Raw genomic sequence first — 25767 nt, forward strand, 5'->3', positions numbered from 1 at the left:
AACATCAGTCCTTCCAATGAATATTCAGGACGGATTTCCTTTACGATTGACTGGTTTGATCTCCTTACAGTCCAAGGGACTCTCAAGAGTCTTCTCCAACACCAGAGGTCAAAAGCATTATCTTTGGCATTCAGCTTTCTTTATGGCCCAGCCCACAAATCCATACATGAGTACTGGAAAAACCACAGCTTTGACTAGATGGGCCCTTGTAAGCAAAACAATGTCTCTGCTTTTTAATATGCTGTCTAGGTTGGTCACAGCTTTTCTTCCAAGGAGCAAGCATCTTTTAATTTCATGGCTGCAGCCACCACCTGCAGTGATTTTGGAGACAAAGAAAATAGTCTCTCACTATTTCCATTGTTTCCCCATCTTCTTGCCATGAAGTGATGGGACCGGATGCCATGATCTTAGGTTTTTGAATGTTGGGTTTTAAGCCAGCTTTTTCACTCTCCTCTTTCATTTTCATCAAGAGGCTCTTTAGTTCCTCTTTGCTTTCTGCCGTAAGAGCGGTGTCATCTGCATATCTGAGGTTATTGATATTTCTTCCGGAAATCTTGATTCCAGCTTGCGCTTCATCCAGCCCGGCATTTCACGTTATACTCTGTGTGTAAGTTAAATAAGCAGGGTGACAATATACAGCCTTGACATATTCATTTCCCAACTCAGAACTAGTCCATTGTTCCATGTCTGGTTCTAACTGTTGCTTCTTGATCTGCATACAGAGCTCTCAGGAAGCAGGTAAGGTGGTCTGATATTTCCATCTCTTGAAGAAATTTTCAGTTTGCTGTGTATCACACAGTCAAAGGCTTTGGCGTAGACAATAAAGCATAAGTAGATGTTTTTCTGGAACTCTCTTGCTTTTTCTATGATTCAACGGATGTTGGCATTTTGATCTCTGGTTCCTCTGCCTTTTCTAAATCCAGCTTGAATATCTGGAAGTTCTCAGTTCACATACTGTTGAAGCATAGCTTGAAGGATTTGAGCATTACTTTACTAGCGTGTGAGATGAGTGCAACTGTGCGGTAGTTTAAACATTCTTTGGCATTGCCTTTCTTTGGAATTGGAATGAAAACTGACCTTTTCCAGCCCTGTGGCCATTGCTGAGTTTTTCAAATTTGCTGACATATTGAGTCCAGCACTTTCACAGCATCATTTTTCAGGACTTGAAATTGCTCAACTGGAATTCCATCACTCCCACTAGCTTTGTTTGTAGTGATGCTTCCTAAGGCCTATCTGACTTCGCATTCCAGGATGTCTGGCTCTAGGTGAGTGATCATACCATTGTGGCTATCTGGATCATGATCTTTTTTGGATAGCTCTTCTGTGTATTCTTGTCACCTTTTCTTAATATCTTTTGCTTCTGTTAGGTCCATACAGTTTCTGTCCTTTATTGTGTCCATCTTTGCATGAAATGTTCCCTTGGTATCCCTAATTTTCTTGAAAAGATCTCTAGTCTTTCCCATTCTAATGTCTTCCTCTGTTTCTTTGCACTGATCACTGAGGAAGGCTTTCTTACTTCCCCTTACTATTCTTGGGAACTCTGAATTCAGAAGGGTATATCTTTCCTTTTCTTCTTTGCCTTTTGCTTCTCTTTTCTTAGCTATTTGTAAGTCCTCCTCAAGACAACCATTTTGCCTTTTTGCATTTCTTTTTCTTGATGATGGTTTTGATCACCACCTCCTGTAGAATGTCATGAACCTCTGTCCATGGTTCTTCAGGCACTCTATCAAATCTAATCCCTTGAATCTATTTGTCATTTCCACTGTATAATCATAAGGGATTTGATTTAGGTCATACCTGAACAGTCTAGTGGTTCTCCTCACTTCAATCTACGTCTGAATTTTGCAATAAGGTGTTCATGATCTGAGCCACATTCAGCTCTTGGTCTCGCTTTTGCTGACTATATAGTGCTTCTCCCTCTTTGGCTGCAAAGAATATAATCAATCTGATTTCAGTGTTGACCATCTGGTGATGTCCATGTGTAGAGTCGTCCTTTGTGTTGTTGGAAGAGGGCGTTTGCTACGACCAGTGCATTCTCTTGGCAAAAGTGTTAGCCTTTGCCCTGCTTCATTTTGTACTCTAAGGCCAAACTTGCCTGTTACTCCAGGTATCTCTTGGCTTCCTACTTTTGCATTCCAGTCCCCTATGTTGAAAAGGATATCATTTTTTGGCATTAGTTCTAGAAGGTCTTGTAGGTCTTCATAGAACTGTTCAACTTCAGCTTCTTCAGCATAACTGGTTGGGGCATAGACTTGGATTGCTGTGATACTGAATGGTTTGCCTCGGAAATGAACAGAGATCATTCTGTAATTTTTGAGATTGCATCCAAGTACTGCATTTTGGACTCTTTTGTTGACTATGAGGGTTAGTCCATTCTTCTAAGGGATTGTTGCCCACAGTAGTAGACATAACGGTCATCAGAATTAAATTCGCCCATTCCAGTCCATTTTAGTTCACTGATTCCTAAAATGTTGATATTCACTCTTGCCATCTCCTGTTTGACCACATCCAATTTGCCTTGATTCATGGATCAAACATTTCAGATTCCTATGCAATATTGCTCTTTACAGCATCAGGCTGTGCTTCTATCACCAGTCACATCTACAACTGGGTGTTGTTTTTGCTTTGGCTCCATCTGTTCATTCTTTCTGGAGTTATTTCTCCACTGATCTCCAGTAGCATATTGAGCACCTATCGACCTGGGGAGTTCATCTTTCAGTGTTGTATGTTTTTGCCTTCTTATACTGTTCATGGGGTTATCAAAGCAAGAATACTTGAGTGTTTTGTCATTTCCTTCTCCAGTAGACCATGTTTTGTCAGAACTCTCCACCATGACCTGTCTGTCTTGGGTGGCCCTACAGAGCATGGCTCATAGTTTCATTACGTCAGACAAGGCTGTGGTCCATGTGATCAGTTTGGTTAGTTTTTGTGATTGTGGTTTTCATTCTGTCTACCCTCTGATAAATAAGGATAAAAGGCTTATGGATGCTTCCCGATGGGAGAGACTGATTGTGGGGGAAACTGGGTCTTGTTTACTGGGTGGGGGCATGCTCAGTAAATTTTAATCTAATTTTCTGTTGATTGGTGGGGCTGTGTTCTCTCTGTTTTGTCTGACCTGAGGCCAAACTGTTGACCCATGCCTCCACTGAGACTCCTGGACACTCACAGGCAAGTCTGGCTCACTCTTGTGGGGACACTGCTCCTTTCTCCTGGTGCACACTAGGTTTTGTTCATGCCCTCCAAGAGTCTGTTTCCCAAGTACTGTAGGAAGTTCTGTACTAAAATCCCACTGTCCTCCAAAGTCAAATTCCCTTTGTTTTCTCCTTCCCTTTGCCCGATCCCAGGTTATAAATTTGTTTTGGGTCCTAGAACTTTCTTAATAGTGTGAGAATTTCTTCGGTATAATTGTTCTGCAGTTTGTGGGTTGTCTGCTCAGTGGCTCTATGGTCAGGCTAATGATGACCTCCTCCAATAGGGCTTATGCCACATGCTGCATTACCCAGGTCTGTAGCAGCCAGAGCTCCTGTCCTCATGTCAGGCCACTGATGACCTGTGCCTTCGTGTGAGACATGCAAACACTCAAGGGCCAAGATATGCCACCAATGAAGATATTTAAAGGAATGTGCAAAAGGCTCTGAAGGCAAGTCTGAAGGAAACCTTCTAAAAATATTTTGCATGATGGTAGCATTAAAAGAGTAACCAGATGGGCCCCAAGATAACTTCTTTGAAAAGGGGGACAAACTTTAAAACTTTAGGTGTGTATAATAAGTAAAAGAGTCATTGCTTTATAATTCAAGCATATTCCTTTTGATCTTTTCATATAGTTGTTTTATAATTTGCAACATGCTTTTTAAAAATTTATGCTTTACAACAACTCTGTGAGTTACATATTCCTACCATTTTTTAAAGATGAAGAAACAGATCAGTTTAAGAAGCTGACATTCAAGTCTCTTGATTCCAAGGTCAGTGCTCTCTCTACACACTAAGCTATTTAAGGTCACACAACTTGAGAAAGGAGAAGCCACAGTTCATAGCCATCATCCCTTATGACCACTGGGGTGCATGGACATCCTGACCATTTACCTATCTGCCTTAATCAATGCTCTCTATAGATATGATTGGTCTGACAACTTGCAGATAGTCACCTGTGCAACAAGAACCCAAGTTAATTTAAAAAAAAATAACATTGTTTCCCACTTTAAAATAATGGAAATGGAATGCTGTGAATTTCTTGGACATTTTAAGATTTAGAGACATTTGCTAAATTGATGTTAAAGAACAGGAATGACCTAGGAAATCTCATGGTAACCTGTAACCAGTAGAGCAGTCAAAATTAAACAATGCTTGTGGCATTATAACTTGAGTCCTGAAAAGGGGTCAGAACTGGGTTTTGATCTGGACTGTGTTCCTTAGTTTCTCTAAGATATTGGGAAAATCATTTAAACTCTCAGGGTTTCTGTATCACTTAGGGCTCTTAAATTTATGCAAGTAATGGAAACTGACTGCTGTTAACTTAGGCAAACGGGGATTTATTGGAAGGATACTGTAAGATGGACAAATGCTTAAAGGCTAGGAACTGGGTTTGGAAACTGATAAGAACAAGGCACCTGGTTGACCTGAACTAATAGGAAAACCAGGGTACTAACAGGCAGCAATGAATTTAGGGCAGTCAAACAAATCCCACCCATCCACCACTGCTTTCCTTTTCATATTGATCAAGGATCATCCCCAAGAGGCCTTCTAGCTCTGACATCCTCTGCTTCTCAGTATTTGGAGAAGAGTAAGCAAAGAGCGACTGAGCTGAACTGAAGCAGGAAGAGGGATGCATATGCAAACAGGGTGGTCAGAAATGCTTTGGCCGGATATGCCTCAGAAGGTTCTGCATAGCTAAAGAAGGCTGAGCCACCACAGCGGTACAGACGCTGACCAATGTGGCATGTAGCAAGCAGGAAGTGGAAAGGGTCTTAAGCAGGCAACGCGTTTGGGTAGGTGAGTTATGAGGAACCTCCACAAATGACAGTTTTCACAAGTGCTGGAAACTGAAACACTTCTAACAAGTCACTCCCTTTACAGACAAGGGACAGGTCTTGGCTCTGAGAAAGAGACTCCAGCAGGTTTCCTCATGTCTACGGAATGAGATACAGTAACTACCATGAACACGAAGCTCATATTTGAATGTAATACACTGGTATACATTAAACAGTCTCTTGAATCAAACATTGAAAATGGGTAGCCCATGGGTCAGCTATGCTCTTCAAAAAATTAGTTACCAACAGATAAAAATACAGGTGTTTCTAACTTTTCTTGAAAAAAAAAAAAGGGGGGAGGTTTTGGCAACACAAGGCCTACATTCTTACATAGCAACAATTTTCTACTGTCTTCTGTGGACTCTCCATGTTGCCACACCCTCCTCATAGCCCTCTTCACTTATGAGGCTGCCTGCCTGGATCATGGGAGCATTCTAGTTTCTGAACACTGATGTAATTACTTCCATGACAACCTACCCAAGGCCAGCATTTTGGACAGCCATTTTGAGGATCTATCACTGCGGGCTTCCCTGACCAGGAGAATTTTCCTGAGTTCAAGTTCCAAACCTCTGTTCTTGAGACCCCTTTGGTAAGATCCCTTTAGTCCAGACATACTACCTGTCATACTGGAAACAATCATTTGCTCAACCCCAACCAAACCACATCTCCGTCTTCTGTCAGAGCCAATCTTCAGGCATCTGCTCTCCCCCCAAACCTTAAATACTTGATGGTGGAAAAAGCAGCAAAGAACCCTCATATACCACCTTCTATGCATAGTGAAAAAACAGAAGGCACCTGAACAAAGAACCACTTCTGTTTGACTTCTTGGAAGACAAATCTCTGAGGAAAGCTGCCCCTGAGAATTATTTGTTTGTTTGTTTATTTCATATGAGTAGCTGTGGATGTGCTGGGCACTAGTGGATGGTAATGATGATGATGCCGCTTAGTAAGTCTCCTTTGTACACATCCAATCCCATCTGGATGCTACTCCTCACATTTTCTATCTCTTAATGCCAACATCATATACGCTATATAAGCATTCACTTCACTCTTAACTTTGTAGAATCCATTCCTTACAAAGCAGGCAGAACATTTCCTTAAGTCTCTGATGGATTCCAAGTTGCTTTTAGGCTAAACTTTAAGATGCTTTAAGAAGTCTACAAATCCTCGCATGATTAGATTCCTCCTTCTCTCAGGCTTTGTCTCCCATTCTGTCTCCTTCCCTGGCTCACTTCGCTTTGAACACTTAAAGACCTTCTTTAAATTTGTGGAAGAAAAAGGGCTCATTCTCACCTCAGGGCCTTGACTCTTCTCACTTCCTGGAGGGCTCCCCTTCTTCCTCACTCTCCTCCCTATCTCCTATCATCTTCCAGCCCTCAGTTTTTAAATGCTTCTCTGATAGCTCAGTTGGTAAAGAACTTGCCTGCAATGCAGGAGACCCTAGTTTCATTCCTGGATCAGGAAGATCCACTGGAGAAGGGATAGGCTACCCACTCCAGCATTCTTGGGCTTCCCTTCTGGCTCAGCTGGTAAAAAAAATCCACCTGCAACGCAGGAGACCCTGGGTTGGTAAGATACCCTGGAGAAGGGAAAGGCTATTCCCGCCAGTATCCTGGTCTAGAAAATTCCATGAACTGTATAGTCCATGGGGTCACAAAGAGTCAGGCATAACTGAGAGACTTTCACTTTTGTCAGAGAAGTCTCTCCTAACTTTTGTTTCCCTCCTATTCACTCACCCCTCCTCCCCATTTCTCAGCACCCTCTGCATTATAATTTCTATTGCTCTTAATACAGTTTGTATGTTTCGCCACTAAACTGTAAACCCGGCAGTGCAGAGAACTTGTTCATTTTGTGCCTACTGAATATTAATGGTCAGCATAGTCCCTGCCCTAATAGAATGGGTGAGCAATTCTTATTTGCCAAATGAATGAAAAGCTTAAATTCCATTGCCCAGGCTGGTCTAACACCACTCTATGTTATCTTCTGGAGCAATTAGACATCCTTTCTTAGGAAGAATATTATTTCAGTCACCTATAAGTGAATCCACATGGTTTATCAGAAGATAAACAAGAAGAGAAAAAAGCTATTAATATTATAGGTTTCCTAGGTGGGAGGAGGTCCCAGACCAACACCTAGGAACTGGGTAGAAATGCAAATTACTAGGCCCCACTCCAGACTACCTAATCAGAGAACTCAAGGGATGTAGTCCAGCATTCTGTGCTTTAACAAGCCTTCCACGGAATTCTGATGCACACTTTGAGAAGTTTAAATGTCATTGTTCTAGGCTTTCTAGTTTTTTTTTTTTTTTAAATTAAAAAGTTTGGTCCTTAATCCGTGGTTTCATCCTGCAAGTAGAATAGTACAACCTAAAACTACCCCGGAGAGTACTTTTTTCTCCTCATTCAAAGCCACCAAAGGCTTATTTGTGTAAGGGATTTACCTGTACATTCCTGTGAGGTGTGCCTTCGTCGTGGGCACAGGCCTGCCCTCCGGGTGGCCTACAATCTAACCCTTGTAGTAACACTTGTAATGTGCCACGTTGTAACAATGCGTAAGTGTAACTGAAGGAAAAAAAAAAACCCAAAAAACAGTACCAAGGCAGAGGAGCCACGGTGCAAGCCTTTGTTCCTCTCTCCTCCAACGGCTCACCCTCCGTCTGATATAGCTCTTTTCCAACCAGAAAAGGAGCCGCTCAAGATATAAAATCGGATGGGTGCCGCTGACAAGGTTTTCAATTAGGCCGTTTTCCTCGGAGCACCGGAATATAGTTGTGGCTGTGGAATGCGATTTCATCGCTTCCTCAACCTAGCACAGAAGTAATTGCAACGAAAAACCCCTTCCAGCTTCAGAAGGAGAATTGGAGACTCGGGCAGACCTACCCAACCCTACCTGGAGAACACCCGAAGTGGACTACCTCACCTTCGGAATGGGAGCGGCAGCCGGCGGCGCTCCTCAGTGCGCATGCTCTCTCGCCCCGCCCGCTCGGAGCCGGAAGGGGGAGCGCTCGAGGCCTAGGCCTGTCCTGGCCGGGGCGTCGGCACTGGCGGCCATCTTGGCTTCCCGGGGAAAGGCGGTGTGAGGGGAAGAAGTTGTAGGGTGGGGGCAGGAGTGAGGAGGAGGGGAGAGAGAGAGGGAGGAGGCCGCGGCGGGGCAGGGCGGGGACTGCCTGCCTGCCCGGGTTGCGGAAGTGGTAGCCGCTGACCGAGCCTGCTTCTCTCTCGCTACTGCTTCGGCTTCCCGGCTCCCCCCCAGACGGAGAGGGTGGCCCGGCCGTGGATGGTCAGATAGCTTCTACCTCCCGCCGCCCATCCCTGGCCCCAAACGGCACGGAGCAGACGGCGGCAGCAGCAGCAGCAGGCGAGGAGGAAGATGGCGGGACGGCTGCCGGCCTGTGTGGTGGACTGTGGCACGGGGTAAGGGGGCTGATGGGCGGGGGTGGGGAAACTGAGGCGGAGGCAGGAAAATGGCGGGGCCGGGAGGAGGCCGGGAGATGAATGGAGCGGCAAGGTGCTGCCGCCGGCTGTGTCAGCCCGGGCCGCGCCGGGTGGCGAGGGGTGGGGCCCGCAGTCAGGGCCTCCCTCATCCCCCGCGCTGCACCCTCTGGGAGCCGGGCGGCGGCGCGGGGCCCAGAAACCCCGGGGAGCGGCTTCCTCCGCGCCACCCCTCCCGGCCCTTCCCCCACCGCGGTGGGCAGCGCCGCCCGAGGGGCTGCGGGGACGGGCTGCCTCCCCGGGGCCCGCGGTCGCGTGGGGGTGGTCTTCGAGCCCCGCACAGCCGACCCTCCTTTGCCCGGTGCCCTTTCCTGCCCGTAGGTTTGGAGACCGGGGGGAATGGAGCGCGGGGACTGGCCGGGCAAAGGAGCGAGAAAAGAGAAGCGCTCCTTGTAGGTTTTGCAAGATTGCTGTGACAACATTCTACCCGGGGTGTGGGAGGGGAAAGGGAAGAATCGGACCCTGAAAATGGGAACCTAGATCGGGGCTTTCATTGGACCACCCACCTCCTCTTCCTTTTCGACTCCCGGTCTTTTCCATCTCCCACTACGTTCCTACCGGCCAACCAACTCACATTTTAATTTGAGAGAAAGATGTCATGTGTTACTTCTCTTGCCTCAAAAAAGTCCCCCAGTGAGCAAGCGCGCTGCAACTTCCTTAGTTTTGTCAAAGCCGCTTCCTGCTTTCAGTCTTTTATACCCTTATAAGGTAGTTTTTCGTTTCCAACCTGAACACATCTTATTAGAACTTTCAAAATCAAGCAGTTTTCAAATAGGCTGAGGTACTGGTGCTAGGTATGAATTTCTGTGAACTTAAAAAGTATATTTGCGTTGCACTGAGAGGAAGGAAGTGAAGCACCCAGGAAAATTAAGTTGTATAGGTTCATTCTGTGACCGTGTCTTAAGGAGAGAAGGAAGGTAATAGAGTTGTAAAGGGAGGTACTTGCTTTTCAAGGAGTTATTATGGATCTGCAGTGTAGTTTACTAAAGTATATAACGGTGTGGAAGTGGTCGTTCCTTTTGTATTAATAGGCGTTTATAGCACACTTTATACTATCGTAGAAAATATTGCCTGTGTTTTAATGCAGAGTGACTTTATGTTTCACTATTGGAAGTGTTTTCTTGTGCTTGTGAATGCTGTGCTGATACATGATTACTTCTCCATTTCCCCCAATTTTGGACGGGGTTATGAGAAGTAGATTGTCAGCCTTTCCCTTCCCTTTTTACTCTTTAGCGAACTATTGTTACTTAAAGGATGGTATACTCCTCACTCAGTTTGTTCTGTGTGAAATTTCTCTATAATCCTCATGATCATACCTTTATGAAAGTGTGGCAGTTTGTAAAATCCCAGCCGTGCAGAAGGAAATAACCGATTTATTAATATAATAATAAACCAGTGTTGTTTAGCCATGAAACTTCTATGTAGATTTTTGATGGATAGCTGATTATTTTTCTTAATCCAGTTTTATTTCCTTGAATCAGTATTTTTTTTTCCCGCCTTCCTTCTTAGTCCAGTTGGGGAGTAGTTTTATGTTTAGGGTCAGTTTTAAAATTAGATTTGGCAGCTTGACTGAGAAAGAATTTTCAAGTATGTTTTGTTACAGTGAAAAATATTGCTACATAGTTAATATTCTATGCTTTAGTAATTATTGCCTTGTCGATAAAATTAGTATAGATAATTGTTGCCCTAATGGTAATATCTTAAGTAAGGTGTTAACTTTTTCTCATTTAATTTTTTCCCTTTTGAAATCTTGATTACGTTTGAATTAGTATGCTGGGTATTTCTTTGAGGTTAACTATCCTTAAGTGTCTTTCTGATAGGGCAGCTTTGAATTTAAAACACAGACTGAGTTACCATGAGGTGTGGGGGAGGGGGGTTCAGTCTGTACTTAGGATGCTGCCCAGTCTTGGTTGTTGAGCTGTGTCCGACTCCTTGCGGCCGGGTGGACTGTAGCCTGCCAGGATCCTCTGTCCATGGAATTTTCCAGACAAGAATACTGGAGTGAGTTGCCGTTTTCTACTCCAGGGGATTTTCCCCACCCAGGAATCGAACCTGTGTCTCTTGCATTGGTAGACAGATTCTTTACCAGTGAGCCACCTGGGAAGCCCCTTATACTTAGGGTATTTTTGCTTTAATGATCAGTTATTAATTATATTACTACATTAGTTTTATCTCATAGGGAGAGGTTGTGTTAGCTGGACAGTCATGATTTAAATGAAACTGATCTAAGAATTCTTATTACTTTCTTTTACCATCTGTCACTGTCTGAAATTCCACCTTAAGAGATCCGTTTATTTATTTGTTTATTTTTAATTTGATTGCCCATGCGGAATGTGAGATGTTAGTTCCCTGAGCAGGGATCGAACTCTTGCTCCCTGCTTTGGAAACTCAGAGTGTTAACCACCAGGGAAGTTCCAGATATATACTTATTGTGGTTTTCAGAAGGCATTTTGGTCTTTCTTGTTGCCTATTAGTACAAATCCTGGAAAGTTACACCTTCAGCTTTAATAGCATATAGAAGATAGCTCATTGAAATTGGACCTTTGATAAACACATGTAAATAAGCCCTTAATAGAGAGTTTTATGTTCCAGAGTACTGTAGTTTTCCAGATGCAAATTATGCACCTACAATGTGTGTGTTCTTTTGTACTTTAGAGAATGCATTCATCAACCATAATTACCCATTTACATAAGTGAAAAATTATAGTGAGTTCAGATACTTATTCCATTTCATTATATAAGATAAGCAAAAGGTGATGAAAAGAATGGCCATCTATGAAATTTGGTGGGCTTAGGTAACAAAAGTTGTAAAAGTTAGGAAACAATGACGTTTAATCCCCAAATTTAGAGATCCTCCAGTGATCCTTTATTTCAGCATAAGGTAAAGAATCACCTAAGCACAGATCATAAAAGAAAGTAACGCCTTTTAAAAAGAATTCAGAAAAAAATACTTCTTTCATATTGATACCATGTCTACATACTTTTGGGTGGAATCTGTATTGGAATAGTAATGTAAAATAAAATTTGGGAACAGATTATTATTGGTAGAGTGGGTTGCTTACGAACTAAGGTGCGGACTCAAATGGGCTACCAGTGGTGAGGAAAACTTTTTTTTAAGCATTTAAAAAATATTGTAATACTTGTAAAGTTAAGACTATCCTAAGTTATCTTTTGCATATTTTCCCCCAGAATTCTTCAGCATTCAAGCCGTATAGAGGAACTGCTTACATGCTTTTATTTTGTTATAGCTTGTTTGCAGAGCTGTGCATTGTGAAATTTCTTTCCCCTTTAATGTCTTTTCTTTTTTTTCCCTAATAAATACTGTATTGGTAAATTATTTCCATTAGCAGAGTTGTTATAGTCTTATTGTACATATATCCTAGACCTCTTGGATATATTTGGATTTAGAATCAATTAAGCAGTTTTCCTAGTTGAGTTAAACTTCTTGGTCATCTTGAAATGTAAGCACAAGTATTTTGTTGGAGTTGGTGGTTTGTCTTATAGTACATTCTAGCTAGTGCTCATGTTTGAGAGCAGTGAGGAAGAGCTGAGTGGGTGGAAGAAAATATAATTGGGAAGTCCATGTTTCTTACATAAATTCTGTATGTAATATGTAATAATAACGCTATTTTTCCAGTTGTCTTGAAGAGCAGAAGCAGTCACAGTATCTAGTTGTTACCAAAACATTCATTAAAAGTCTTACTACTTCATGGGTCTTGTTTTGCATGCTGTTTGCAGTAAACATAACAGACATGCTCCTGTTGAAAAGTCGGATTCTTACTTGGTCTTGTCTAAAATCTTTTCTTTCCTTTCCTTCCAGTCTTCTTCTGCCTGCCAATTTTGTGTTGGAATATTGACTTTAGATTGGGTATATGTTGTATCTAATGAACTTTTCAGCCTTATTGTTAAAGAGTTTGGAAATTTTACTTTTAAGCACAGAAGGGAAAGATCCACTAGTGGAGGATCTGTTGGTCAGGCTTTTTACTTAACTTATTTAATTTTGTGATAGCTATTTTTACCTCATCTTACAAGTGAGAAAATAGAATAGAGAATTTACTTTTTGATATCATGTAGTTAAGTGTAAGAGTTGCTATTCGTATTTAAGTTTATTATTATTATTTTTTTGGTATTTAAGCCCCATGTTCTCTCTGTTAATACTGTGGGGACTCTTCTTAGGAACTGTGTACGTTGATTATTTGTATTAGTAAAGTTAACTCTATTCTTGCTTAAAGTAGTCTTATTTAAAAAAATCCTAGCCCTACTAATTCGGAGAAGGCAGTGGCACCCCACTCCAGTACTCTTGCCTGGAAAATCCCATGGATGGAGGAGCCTGGTAGGCTGCAGTCCATGGTTGCTAAGAGTCGGACACGATTGAGCGACTTCTTTCACTTTTCACTTTCATGCATTGGAGAAGGAAATGGCAGCCCACTCCAGTGTTCTTGCCTGGAGAATCCCAGGGACGGGGGAGCCTGGTGGGCTGCCATCTATGGGGTTGCACAGAGTCAGACACGACTGAAGTGACTTAGCAGCAGCAGCAGCAGCCTTACTAATTAGAGAAATCTTTCTGTGCAAATCTGACTGACTTTAGATTTTTCTTTTTCTGGATATGTGAATTCCCTGACTTAATTTTTTTGTCACTTTTAGAAATGATTAAATTTAATCTCCAGAAAAAATTTACGCCCCAGGTTTTTTTAATCAGGAAATACTAACAGCTAACATTTACCAAGAATTATGTGTCAAGCGCTGTGCTAACTGTTCTGTGTTATCTCCTTTACTTTTCATATTGGCTTGAGAATTATTACCTCCGTTTTTAGACTGGAAAATGTAGGTTTAGAGACGTTAAACTACTTGACTCAAGGTATTGTAGCAAATACCTGTGGTAGAGACACTGTACTATGTAAGTCTCCTTACATAGAGGATGAGCTTTTGACAATTTTGAATCATTTTGATATTTTTTAAAAGAGAAATATATGTTGTTAAAAAGGCAGAAAGCAGTGTAACTTAAGAATTACTTGCACAGGTGGAAAAAGTGGTGTTGTCATATCAAGGCTAACTATATACTTAGCAGGAGGCTTTCCTGGTGGCTCAGTGGTAAAGAATCTGCTTGAAGTGCAGGAGACCCAGGTTCAGTATTCTTACCGGGAGGATCCTATGGACCAGGAACATGGTGGTCTATAGTCCATAGGGTTACAAAGATCGGACATGACTGAGCAACTAACACTTAAATACTTACCAGGTCAGAAACTCTTGGAATTATAACGAAAATGTAGTACAATCAGCTCTCAAGAATCTTAATGAGACAAGAGTGAAAAATCATTAAAAAGAAATTAGAGGAGCTTTGTTGGTGGTCCAGTGGTTAAGAATCTGCCTTCTAGTGCAGAGCATTTGGGTTTCTAACCCTAGTTGGGGAACAAAGATCCCACATGCCTCAAGGCAGAGCCCTTGTGCCACAGTTAAGACCTGACAGCCATAAGTAAATAAATATTTTTTAAAAAAGGAATTTAGAGGATGTATAAGACTGTACTTAATCAAATGTTAAGATATTTCCTTTTCTGGCAGTAGTAATTCCTGTCCTGTAGGTTAGTAAGGAAAGAAGAATTATTGTGGTTAGGATTAGTCAAGGAACTTGCAGTGAAGATAGGGTATAAATTCTTCCTTTAAGGATTTGGATTGAGGCAGGGAAAGGAAAAGCATATGTCGTGGGGAGGGGGGAGCTGTCTGTGTTTAGCCCTCTTGGCATATGTTGCACCACTTCCCCTACCTTATGGATTGAAATCTGTAATGACAGTCCAAATCTAGATTATGTAACGCGAAAAGGTGCGGACATTCACTGAGCTCTTCTTGTGTATCAGGTGTTCATTATATGGCAGGAAAGCTTTGGTCAAAATCATTTTACTTGAGAGGACGACATAATCTAGTACACAGATAAGTGAATGTTGAAAATAGGGTTTTTAGAGTATTTTTGGAATGGAATTTAGTTGGACCAGGTGTAGAGGAGATATTTGGGGTGAACTTACTGGACTTGCTACATAGTAGAAACCTGAATCCTTGTTGAATGAATGAATGAATGAATGAGTGAATGAGCAATAATTAGGGATATGGTTTTTAAAAAGTGCATCAGAAACACCTTTTGCCCAGTGGTTCAGAATCTTATGGGTTGGGCCTAGGCACATTTATTTAAATGGGCTCCCTGTGTGATTTTTAAGCACTCCTCTCAGTACCTGCTTTTCAGGAATTCTGAAATAGGGTGTTGGCAGTGGGAATGGAGAAGAGATCAATTTGGGAAAAGTTGCTGCTTTTGTACCTTTCTTTTGGCAGTTACATTGTTTTGTATGTTTTATTTATGGTTAGCAAGGGCTTTGTAGTCAGAGCTATTTTTGAGTTCAAGCTCTACCATTTTCTAGCTGTGTGACCTTGTACACTTCAGATTCTACAGATACTGTTTTTGTCACTTAGAGATCATAGTATCTTACGGGGTTTTTGTTTTTTGAGATAATGCATGAAGATGGGTCAACCCAGTGCTTGGCATATAGTAAGAGTTTAATACATTGTAATCATTACAGTTATCAGTTCAGTTCAGTCGCTCAGTTGTGTCCGACTCTTTGCGACCCCATGAATCACAGCACGCCAGGCCTCTCTGTCCATCACCAACTCCCAGAGTTCACTCAGACTGATGTCCATTGAGTCAGTGATGCCATCCAGCCATCTCATCCTCTGTCGTCCCTTTCTCCTCCTGCCCCCAATCCCTCCCAGCATCAGAGTCTTTTCCAATGAGTCAACTCTTCGCATGAGGTGGCCAAAGTACTGGAGTTTCAGCTTCAGCATCATTCCTTCCCAAGAAATCCCAGGGCTGATCTCCTTCAGAATGGACTGGTTGGATCTCCTTGCAATCCAAGGGACTCTCAAGAGTCTTCTCCGACACCACAGTTCAAAAGCATCAATTTTTCGGTGCTCAGCCTTCTTCACAGTCCAACTCTCACATCCATACATGACCACTGGAAAGACCATAGCCTTGACTAGACGGACCTTTGTTGACAGAGTAATGTCTCTGCTTTTGAATATGCTATCTAGGTTGGTCATAAATTTTCTTCCAAGGAGTAAGCAAGCGTCTTTTAATTATCAGTTAGCTTTCTCTTTTTATTGAATTGAAAGGTTCTTAACAAAAGGAACACATTGTCTTATGCTTATTTCCAGCAGGCTTTGTCTACCATAGTTTTTTGCTCAGTCACAATATTTTTGTTGATTTGAAAGATGGAGGTATAGTTAGGGCTTGGCATTTGTTTCTGGTGTATTGTAAATAGGAATCAATGAATATTACAGATTGTGAGTTTGGAGTGGGACATGAAGGAGTTGGTTTTAAGAAGCTGAGTAAGGTTGAAATTTGCATTTGTGAGCCATAATTGGAAATGTTCCAAGAGAAGTTAGAGATATAGGAACTTTAGGAATGAAGGTGGGGATTTGGCAGTCACCATTATAATTTTTAAATTGAAGCTAATAAGATGACAAAGAGAGAACAGAAGGCTTGAATATTTATCTTCTGTTTTTAAAAAAAATCTTGGATATGTGGTCTGGCTTCTTGAACATCACAAAAAGAAGAATAAGAAGCTCTTTGGCTAGACATGGTGAGTGATCTCATCCCACTTCTTCAAAGTGCTTAGAAGAGTTTAGCTCAAGATGGGTTAAATTTTACTCCACAGTGTTTCTCCTAGTCCAGAATGCTCTAGTCTGAGGGATGGTTAAAATGTTTCTTTAGGCAATATATTTTCTGAAATAAAATTCCCTTGTAATAAAAGCATTGGAATGCTCACTTGCAGTTCTTTAGGAACTTGTAGCCTCTTTTATGATACTGTGGTCTATAATAGACACTAACATAGAGGTAAGAGCAAAGCAGTTAAGTAATAATAGCATTACATTAAGATGCTTTCTAGCTTACCAAGAGCTTAATAATTCATGAGTTATTAAGGAATGGTGCAAGATAGGGTGATGTTATTGGATTAATGTTTTAAATTTGGTTCTTAGGTGTGGTACCCATTAATACTATTTTGTGTGTTGCTTGTTTTATGTTTTGTGCTTGGTCACTCAGTTGTGTCTGACTGCAGCACCATGGGCTTGTAGCTCTCCAGGCTCCTCTGTCCACAGAATTTTCCAGGCAAGAATACTGGAGCAGGTTGCCATTTCCTACTCCAGGGGATCTTCCCGACATAGGGATCGAACCCGCATCTGTTGTGGCTACTGCATTGGCAGACAGATTCTTCACCACTAGCACTACCAAGAAAGTGCTTTATATCTTTATGTGTGCCTTTATATCATAAAATATATAAAATGTGCCTGCATAACTGATTAATACCAGTGAAGAAAGACAAATAGTATCTTAATTTTTTTCAAAGGACAAAATTTTATGGAATTTAAATAATTTTCTTTCAAAAGTTTCCCAAACTGTTCATTTAAACACAAGTCATTCTTATATACTCCTTGCAACCAGGAAGAGAACAGCCTTGAGTATATCTGATTACATACTCTTTTTCACTCTTACTCCTTCTCTTCTTCCTACTTATAAGCCATACCTCAAAGAATATTTTCTTCATTTGTTCCAATGCTGAGCGTTTTATCTTTAAACATTCTCCTTGAAGGCTTCTTGCCCTTTGTGAAAGTGTGATACTTTTGAGAAGAATGTCTTTTAACACTTTTTCGGTTGTAGTAATTAGTGTGAATGAAAAGTTGCTAGAAGGAGGGTACGTCTTCAAAAGGGGAACCAGGATGCAAAATACCTTACAGTTTAGAGTTGGTTTGGAAGCTCTCTAAAAATATAAACTATATTTTTAATATTGGTCTATGATAAAACACAAATGTTTGCCTACTTAAAGTTTTAGAGTTGAGTATAATTAAATACAGTGCACTTTTTCTTCTGCTATAAACCTTTAAAAAATTAGGTTACTTTGAGGCTATACAAATAGTATTTAATGTGTATTTGTAACACTTCACTTACATTTTAGTGAATTAAGAAAAGTGCCTAATTACTCACACAGAATTTTGGAGCTGAAAAAGACTGAAAAATAATTTAATCCACTCTTTATTTACAAATTAAACAGAGGTCCAGAGTTGAGAAATGTCTTTCAGGGCCCTTGTAAGGGTTTTATTTCTGAGATAACTTTTTATAACAGTTTCAGAAACCTTGCTAAATGAGTACTATTTATAATTATCTTTTTAAAGATGAGGAATGTGAGGTATGGTGAGCTTAAGTAACTTGCTCAGTTAAGTAGTAGTCTAGAATTGAGCCCTGTGGCAGTCTGACTCCAGGGCCCACTGCTGTACTACCTTAACTTGGGATATATTCACCAGGGATAGTTAAATTGTTCACCCAGTTTTGTGAATAGTGTTCAAAGTTTAAGTTACGTATGTAGAAAAGTAAATTTCTACTTTTATTTATTTATTAAAAAAATTTAAAGGATACTATGTGTTTATATATGGTTTCGCTGGGTCATCATTGCTACTTGGAAACTTTCCTAGTTGCGGCGAGTGGGGGCTACTCCACCGCGGTGGCAGGCTTCTCACTGCGGTGGCTTCTCTTGTTGCAGAGCACAGGCTCTAGGCACATGGGCTTCAACAGTTGGGGCTGGCATGCTCTAGAACGTGGGCTCAGTAGCTGTGGTGCATGGGCTTATGTTGCCTGCGGCATGTTGAATCCTTCTGGACCAGGGATCTAAGTGGTGTCCCCTGCATTGGCAGGTGGATTGCTATCCACTGTACAACCAGGGAAGTCCTAAATTTCTACTTTAGAACTATATTTTTTGGTGAGCGAGGCAGGACTGTGCTGGGGTTCCTTGCAGGGCACAGGCTTTCCCTAGTTACGGCCCCAAGAGGGTTCCTCTAGTCGCAGTGTACAGGCAGTTGCCCTCTGCATCTGGGGTCTTAATTCCCTGATCAGGGATCTAAACCCAAGTACCCTGCATTGAAAGCTGAATTCTTAACCATTGGACTGCCAGGAATGTCCCAGAACTGCTAATTTTGAACAAATATGAAATATATAGGGAGGTCTTTGTGACCAGTTCATTGATTTTACTAACCAGAAACACATGTAAATTACATAGCATAGAATTATTCATTTAGCCTCATGAATATTATAAGGACATATATTGTATTTAACATAATAAAACTGAAAATTGTTGGTTAATACAGGACAGCTCAATTAAGGAAATGATGTCTAATTACATATAACTTTAAAATGAAGATGAGCATATTTGTTAAGCTGTAATTTGAAGATAAATAATTGATGCATTTAAAAATTCCTTTCTCATTAATGATGGCATAAAACACAGACATGAAATGGTTGAACCTAAGAGTAAAAAAACACTTACTCCTTGGAAGAAAAGTTATGACCAACCTAGATAGCATATTCAAAAGCAGAGACATTACTTTGCTGACTAAGGTCCATCTAGTCAAGGCTTTGGTTTTTCCAGTGGTCATGTATGGATGTGAGAGTTGGACTGTGAAGAAGGCTGAGCACCGAAAAATTGATGCTTTTGAACTGTGGTGTCGGAGAAGACTCTTGAGAGTCCCTTGGACTGCAAGGAGATTCACCCAGTCCATTCTGAAGGAGATCAGCCCTGGGATTTCTTTGGAAGGAATGATGCTGAAGCTGAAACTCCAGTACTTTGGCCACCTCATGCGAAGAGTTGACTCATTGGAAGAGACTCTGATGCTGGGAGGGATTGGGGGCAGGAGGAGAAAGGGACGACAGAGGATGAGATGGCTGGATGGCATCACTGACTCGATGAACGTGAGTCTGAGTGAACTCTGGGAGTTGGTGATGGACAGGGAGGCCTGGCGTGCTGTGATTCATGGGGGCGCAAAGAGTCGGAGACGACTGAACGACTGAACTGAACTGAAGAGTAAAACTAGCCTTAGAATCTAGGACTGTAAAAATAATTTTTGTATTAGACTCAATACACATTTAGACACATTAGACATTTTGTATTAGACTTAATACACGTTTGCAATGTGTATCAGGAATACAGTCTTAGGAGTGAAGTTTATCATACGACAGTAAATGGTGGACATTTCACTCATGACTTTTTGATTCTATGGTCTGTGTTCTTACCTCCCTGCTAGTGTAAAAGTATTAAGTTTTAGCTCTAGAAGAATTGAAAGAATATTTCTGTTGATATTTAGGAGTCCAGATTCCTCCAATCAACGGTCTTGTACATGTTTTTGTGTCGGGTTAAATAGTGACTTTCATGTAGTGAGAAGAGCATTGGAGGAGATTGGAAATGCTCTTTAAACAGTCGGTAGTTGTCTTTATAGCTAACATTCCCTATTAACTAGATATTACCTTCTTGTTCTGAAAATGCCTTAACACTACAAGTATAAAGAAAACCATAGCTAAGCTGAGAATTGAGGTATTATGAAATTTGACATTGGGATTCATTTGTATACCTCTTTTTTCATTTAAAATTTGAAAATCATTTATTTATTTTGTAAAAATTTCTCTGTGTACGCTTTACTTTGTTTTTATAACATATTAAAGGTGGAAGCTGATCATTCGTACTGAGGTAAAATTCTTTCAACTTTAAATTAATGGTTCTCACTACTAAGAAATTTTGGAAAATGGATTGTACTAAGTTATTCAGGTTCTTTGCACTCTAAAGTTCTAGGGTCTGGGGTCTTTTATTTGTTTTGTTGTATGGTTTAAAATTGTTGAAACATTTACAGTTAAAACTCTACTGCTGTTTTTCCCTTATGTAGTCTATAGAGTCAAGTACACCATACTTAGTATAATAAATTCAGTTTATTCTTTTCTGGAATGATTTTTGTCCTAGCTTTCTATCCATTTCATTTTTGAAATGTGATTTTTTTTTTCAAAGATTCTATTTAATATTCTCATTTAATGGTTTAATGTCAGCAACTAATTGAGATCTTTAAGTAGTTTTTCCTGTGATATGTTTTTCAAAACAAAAAGAAAAATGAACCATTGTATTAAGTAAAAAAATGTACTTTTGTCAACTTATGTTTTTAATAAGGAAACATGAATTTGTAGAATTAAAAGTAATACCCAACATGTGGGGTGCTATTGTTTTTATATTACAAGCATCACTGATTTCACTGTTTAAAAATATTCTTTCATAAATAAATTTATTCCTTTTAGAAAGATATAGTGAATAATATAACATATACCCCTATTTATCAGAATCATTACCTGGTAAAATTTTATATTTGTTTCATCTCTTTGTTTTTTAAGAATAAGAGAACATTATAAATGACTCTCCTCAAGCCCACTTTTCCCCTGCCCAGAAGCATTCAGGACTACAATAAATTAACCATTTTCTGTATAAAATTCTTTTTTTTTTTTGCTGTTCATTTCTATCAGTCCAGGTCTTCCCTCACTCCTGACTTGATTACATTACCACTACTGTTCTTCTAGTCACTTTGATATAATTTCAGAAGTGCTTTTGAACTCTCTTTTACTATATTCCTTTCTCAAAAGCAGTTTCTAACCTTGCTGCTCAAAACTAGCATTGTAGATTTTTTCTCATAGCTACCACAGTCCAGGGAGGTTTTTCTGTATATTTAACTTGCTTCCCTGGGCCACAAAGGAAAAAATTTGGTTTAATTTTTCTCAGTATTATATTGCCCTTGTCAATTTCATAAACTTAGTATAGCTTTGACTTTTTCATTTTATGGTCTCTTTAAAAACCATTTGAAATGACACTTTCTTTTTCTAAGTATAGGAAAGCTTAAAGAAGAGTCATGATTTCACTACCCAGGTAACCCAGTGACATGTTTTAAATTAAAGTAATTTAATTTATATGCCTATGTGCGAATTATCTCTGGAATACATAAATGATTGACTCTAGGGGTCACAACAGACTGGTTAGTAGATCAGCCTTGTAGGGAAGCTTTTTGTGTGGTAGAGCTACTAACTTTAGTACTTCCTGTTTTATTTATTGAAATTTTTATCATGTGCTAGTGTTACTTATTCCGAAATTCTTTTAAAAATAATTTATGTGTATGGTTAGGACTATTTAAGACAAGTGTTATTTTGAAAAACAAAATTCTGACATCCTGCAAATAGCAGCATGTAAGTAATCAGACTTTACTATTTCTTCTGTAGACTTTCAAAAGAAACTGTGTATGTATATTCTAGCACTATATAATAGAATTACTCTTGATGTGTAATTTTATTTCTACTCTACATGTATGTGTAAATTTTTGTTTACAGTTGACAAAAATACTTGACATGAAAATATCAGGGTATTCACAACATGTATCTTTCCCTGTTTAGAACTAGGTTTGAAAGTATTTTTGAGACATTTTAAAGTAACAGTGTAATGTAATTAATACTAAAATACATATTCATGTACATGCACAGGCACATACATACACACACATCATTTATTAAGAAATAGCAAGTTGGAACGCTTTAGGACTCTTACTAATTTGCCTGGGAATCATGCTGTGAAAATCAAATGTTTCCAAAAGGATTGATGAAAATGGAAGATTTGAAAAGGACCTTTGAAGAAAGAAATGATTAGGATAAAACAAAAACAACAATGAAGAGAGGATAGAGCATTTATAAGTGCTAGGATTTATGTTTCTGTTCCCAAATACAGTTTTCAAGACTTTATAATAGTTATTCTTTCTGCTTCAGACATAACAGAGTGTATTGCAGGAGATGAGGATTAAGAAAGAGAACTGTGGGTATCTAGATGAGTCTGAGAAGGTAAATAGGCATCAGATCATACATAGCTTGTTGAGGAGTAGTCTTCAAACCAGTGAAATTCATTGAGGTGTTCTGAAAAGCAGAGCCTTGGTTTTTTGTACTGTTAATCCATGTATGTGTGTGCAAGTCGCTCAGTTGTGTCCACCTCTTTGTGACCCCATGGACTACACAGTCCATGGAATTCTCCAGGCCAGAATACTGGAGTGAGTAGTCTTTCCCTTCTCCAGGGGATCATCCCAATTCAGGGATCAATCTTAGGTCTCCCCCATTGCAGGTATATTCTTTGCCAGCTGAGCCACAAGGGAAGCCCCTGCTAATCCATGCTTGACATTTAACTGTTAATAGGCACATACATTTAAGACTGTTACGTCTTCTTGATGAATTTATCACTATATGATCATAAAACTTCTCTATCTTTGGTATTACTCTTTTTCTTAAAAGTTTCATTTGATGTTAATATAGCCACTTCAGACTTATGCCTACTATTTGCCCTTCATCCATCTTTTTAAAGTGTGTACCATGCAGACAGTATATACTTGGGGCTCCCTCTCTCTCTCTTTCTTCCTTTCTTCTCTTCCTTTTTCTTTCATCTATTCTGATTGTCTATCCCCTTTAATTGGAGAATATAGTCTATTACATTTAATGTAACAATTAGTATAGTTGGATTTGGGTATGCCATTTTATTTTTTACTTAGAGTGAATAATTTAAAACTTTATGCAGAGTAGAACCCTTGCATCTCTGTAGATTTATCAGTACTAACTCTTGCCATTCCCTCTACCTTACTGTCCTTCTATGGTATAGTTATCATAGGTGTTAATATAACCCCACAAAACAATTTAATTTTTGACTTAAATACTCAAAAGTATGTCAAAAATTAAGCAGAAAAAAGTCTCATTTACCAGTTTGCCATTTCTAATGTTTTTCATTAATACCACAGTTTCCCCTCTGGTGTCATTTCCCCTCAGCCTAAAGAACTTTCTTTAGCTCAGGTTTGATGGCAGTGGGTTTTCTTTTACAGAAAAACGTCTTTATTTCACTTTCATTGTTGAAGGATATTTTCACTCTCAAAGATTTCTGGGTTGACTATTTTTGTACCTCTTTCAGACTTGAGGAATATTACTTCACTGTTTTTTGACTTGCATTGTTTCTCATAATAGGAGAAGGTGATGGCTCCCCACTGCAGTCCTCTTGCCTGGAAAATCCCATGGACGGAGGAGCCTGGTAGGCTGCAGTCCATGGGGTTGCGAAGAGTCGGGCACGACTGAGCGACTTCACTTTGACTTTCACACATCGGAGAAGGAAATGGCAACCTACTCCAGTGTTCTTGCCTGGAGAATCCCAGGGACGGGGGAGCCTGGTGGGCTGCCGTCTCTTGGGTCGCACAGAGTTGGACACGACTGAAGTGACTTAGCAGCAATTTAAATTTTTTGTTCCTGTTATTGGGGCATTTTTCTCTGGCTGCTTTTAAGATTTTTCTTTATCTTTGATTTTTAGTAGTTTAATTATGACATCCCTAAGGTTTCTTTGTGTTTTTTTCTGTGTTTCTCCCCTCCCTCTCTGCTACCCTGCCCACTTCCCTCCCATCTTCCTCCTTCCCACTCTTCAGAAACTTCATTGTGTCACCTTTCATTTTTTGTTCCCTAAGTCTCTGGGGTCTGTTCTTTTCTCTTTGTGTCTATCTTTTTAATGTTTTTCCTCTCTCTTTTCAGATTGGATAATTTTTACTGATTTGCCTTCAAGTTCACTGATTATTTCCTCTGTTGTCTCTATTTTGCTTTGCTCATTCAGAGAACTTTTTGTACCTGGCATTGCATTTTTCAGTTCTGTTATTTCCATTTGCTCTTTTTACAGTTTTAGAGTTTCTTTGTTATTTATTATCAGTCATTACCAAGTTACAGCTGCTTCCATGGCTTTATCTGATAATTCTAACATTGAATTATTTCATCTTCTGTTGAATGTCTTTTCCTTGGAAAATGGGTTACATTTTCCTGATTATTCATATTAATATAATAATTTTGGTGTGTATGAATTAACCAACCTTTTTTTAGTTGTTCTCTTGTTGATGAATATATGCTTTGCTTCCAGTTTTGGGGCATCACAAATAATGCTCTTGTGAACAAATGTGCCCATATCTTTGTGCAGACATATGTTTTTATTTTTCTTGGGTGTATACCTAGAAGTAGAATTGCTGGATCATATAGTAAATGAATGTTTAACTGTTTTCTAAAGTGGCTGTTTACAAATGATTTTGATTTTCTGTCATTTCAACTAGAAATGTATGAAATTTATCTCAGTGTACTTTAAATTTGCTTTTCTTTTTTTAAGCCCTGTGGAGTTGAGCATCTTTTTGTTTGTAGCCATTTATATTTCTTTTTCTTAAGTAGTTAGTGTCTTTTACCTTTCCTTCCTTTATTTCCTCCTCCTTTCTTTCCCTTGTTGTCAACACCTTCTAGTTTTAGTGTTTACATGTAGGTCTTTGATTTATTTTGAGTTGTATGTGGTATAAGATTAAAGTCCATGTTCATTAATTGATTTCCAGTTTTCGTAGCACCATTTGTTGAAAAGACTGTCCTTTCACTCAGTAGTTTTGGCGCCCTTGTCAAAAATTATTCAACTGTATATGGCAGGGTTTATTTCCAGGCTTTCTGCTATTCCAGTTGGTCTATATGTCTGTCAGGCCACACAGCTTTGGTTACTGTAAGTTTGAAATCAGGAAGTGTGAGACCTCCAACTTTGTTCTTTTTCAGGATTGTTTTAGCTATTCATAGTCCCTTGAGATTCCATGTGAATTTTCGAATTGATTTTCCATTTCTCCCCCCAAAATTGTTGGAATTTTGATAGCAATCACATGGATCTGTAGGTGGATTTGAATAAATAGCTTGCTGTTGTGCAAGTTTGACCCATGTCTGAGTCCTGTACCAAATAATGTTATCCAGATGGCAAATTTAAGAAAAATCCAAGCTATTTAATCTCATGTCTGTCTGAAGGAAGATTTTTTTTCTGAAGGTGTTACCGAGCAGTGAGGCCAAATGAACCGAAACATTGAGTTTGGAGCAGAGAAAGGTTTATTGCAGGGCCATGCAAGGAGACTGGTACCTTGTGCCATACAAACCCTTAGCTCCTTGAAAGGTTTCAGCAAGGCACTTTTAAAGGCAAAGTGATGGGGTGGTATGTTGGCAGCTGTTCACATACATCAGGTTATTTGTCTAAGCCTCTAATAAGGCAAGGATTTCTGCAACTTTTTATCTCTGTATGAATAAGGAGGTATTATACTCTAAAAGGTCAAAGAAGCCTTGAGAATCTGTTATCCTGTATATTTCAGATAATAGGCAACATTTTTTTATTTTTACCAAAGTGCGGAGCTAGCATGACTAAGCATAGGAGACAAAGCACAAAGATTAATAAAGTATATAAAAGGAACATCTCTAATATGGAGTCAGATTTGTTCTTCCCTGTTACAAGGGAAGTTTAGAAAGATTTTGATGTGTTTATGTGTGTGAATGTCTGAAATTAAGTATAATTTAGTTAACT

General features: G+C 39.7%; 2 protein-coding genes across 16 annotated transcripts in view; one reads left to right on the forward strand and one right to left on the reverse strand.

Moving 5' to 3' along the window:
* The window catches only part of LOC138434017 (uncharacterized), a 118706-nt gene extending 109520 nt beyond the window's left edge, over nucleotides 1-9186 (reverse strand). For 5 of the 13 annotated variants that reach the window (XM_069577773.1, XM_069577774.1, XM_069577775.1 and 2 more), the window contains exon 1: nucleotides 7947-9028. In XM_069577773.1, coding sequence (XP_069433874.1) covers nucleotides 8308-8940 — 633 coding nt within the window. In that variant the 5' untranslated portion in view covers nucleotides 8941-9028 and the 3' untranslated portion in view covers nucleotides 7947-8307. Of the gene's footprint in view, nucleotides 1-7916 lie in introns of all 13 variants that reach the window. The other 8 variants (XR_011254609.1, XR_011254604.1, XR_011254605.1 and 5 more) reach the window with 5 other exon arrangements.
* Nucleotides 7327-25767, forward strand: part of ACTR3 (actin related protein 3) — a 54776-nt gene continuing 36335 nt past the window's right edge. For 2 of the 3 annotated variants that reach the window (XM_069577769.1, XM_069577770.1), the window contains exon 1: nucleotides 7327-8440. In XM_069577769.1, coding sequence (XP_069433870.1) covers nucleotides 8397-8440 — 44 coding nt within the window. In that variant the 5' untranslated portion in view covers nucleotides 7327-8396. The remainder of the gene's footprint in view (nucleotides 8441-25767) is intronic. The other variant, XM_069577772.1, reaches the window with a different exon arrangement.

Source organism: Ovis canadensis, chromosome 2 (assembly GCF_042477335.2).
Source record: "Ovis canadensis isolate MfBH-ARS-UI-01 breed Bighorn chromosome 2, ARS-UI_OviCan_v2, whole genome shotgun sequence".
In the NCBI taxonomy this organism is placed as follows: Eukaryota; Metazoa; Chordata; class Mammalia; order Artiodactyla; family Bovidae; genus Ovis; species Ovis canadensis.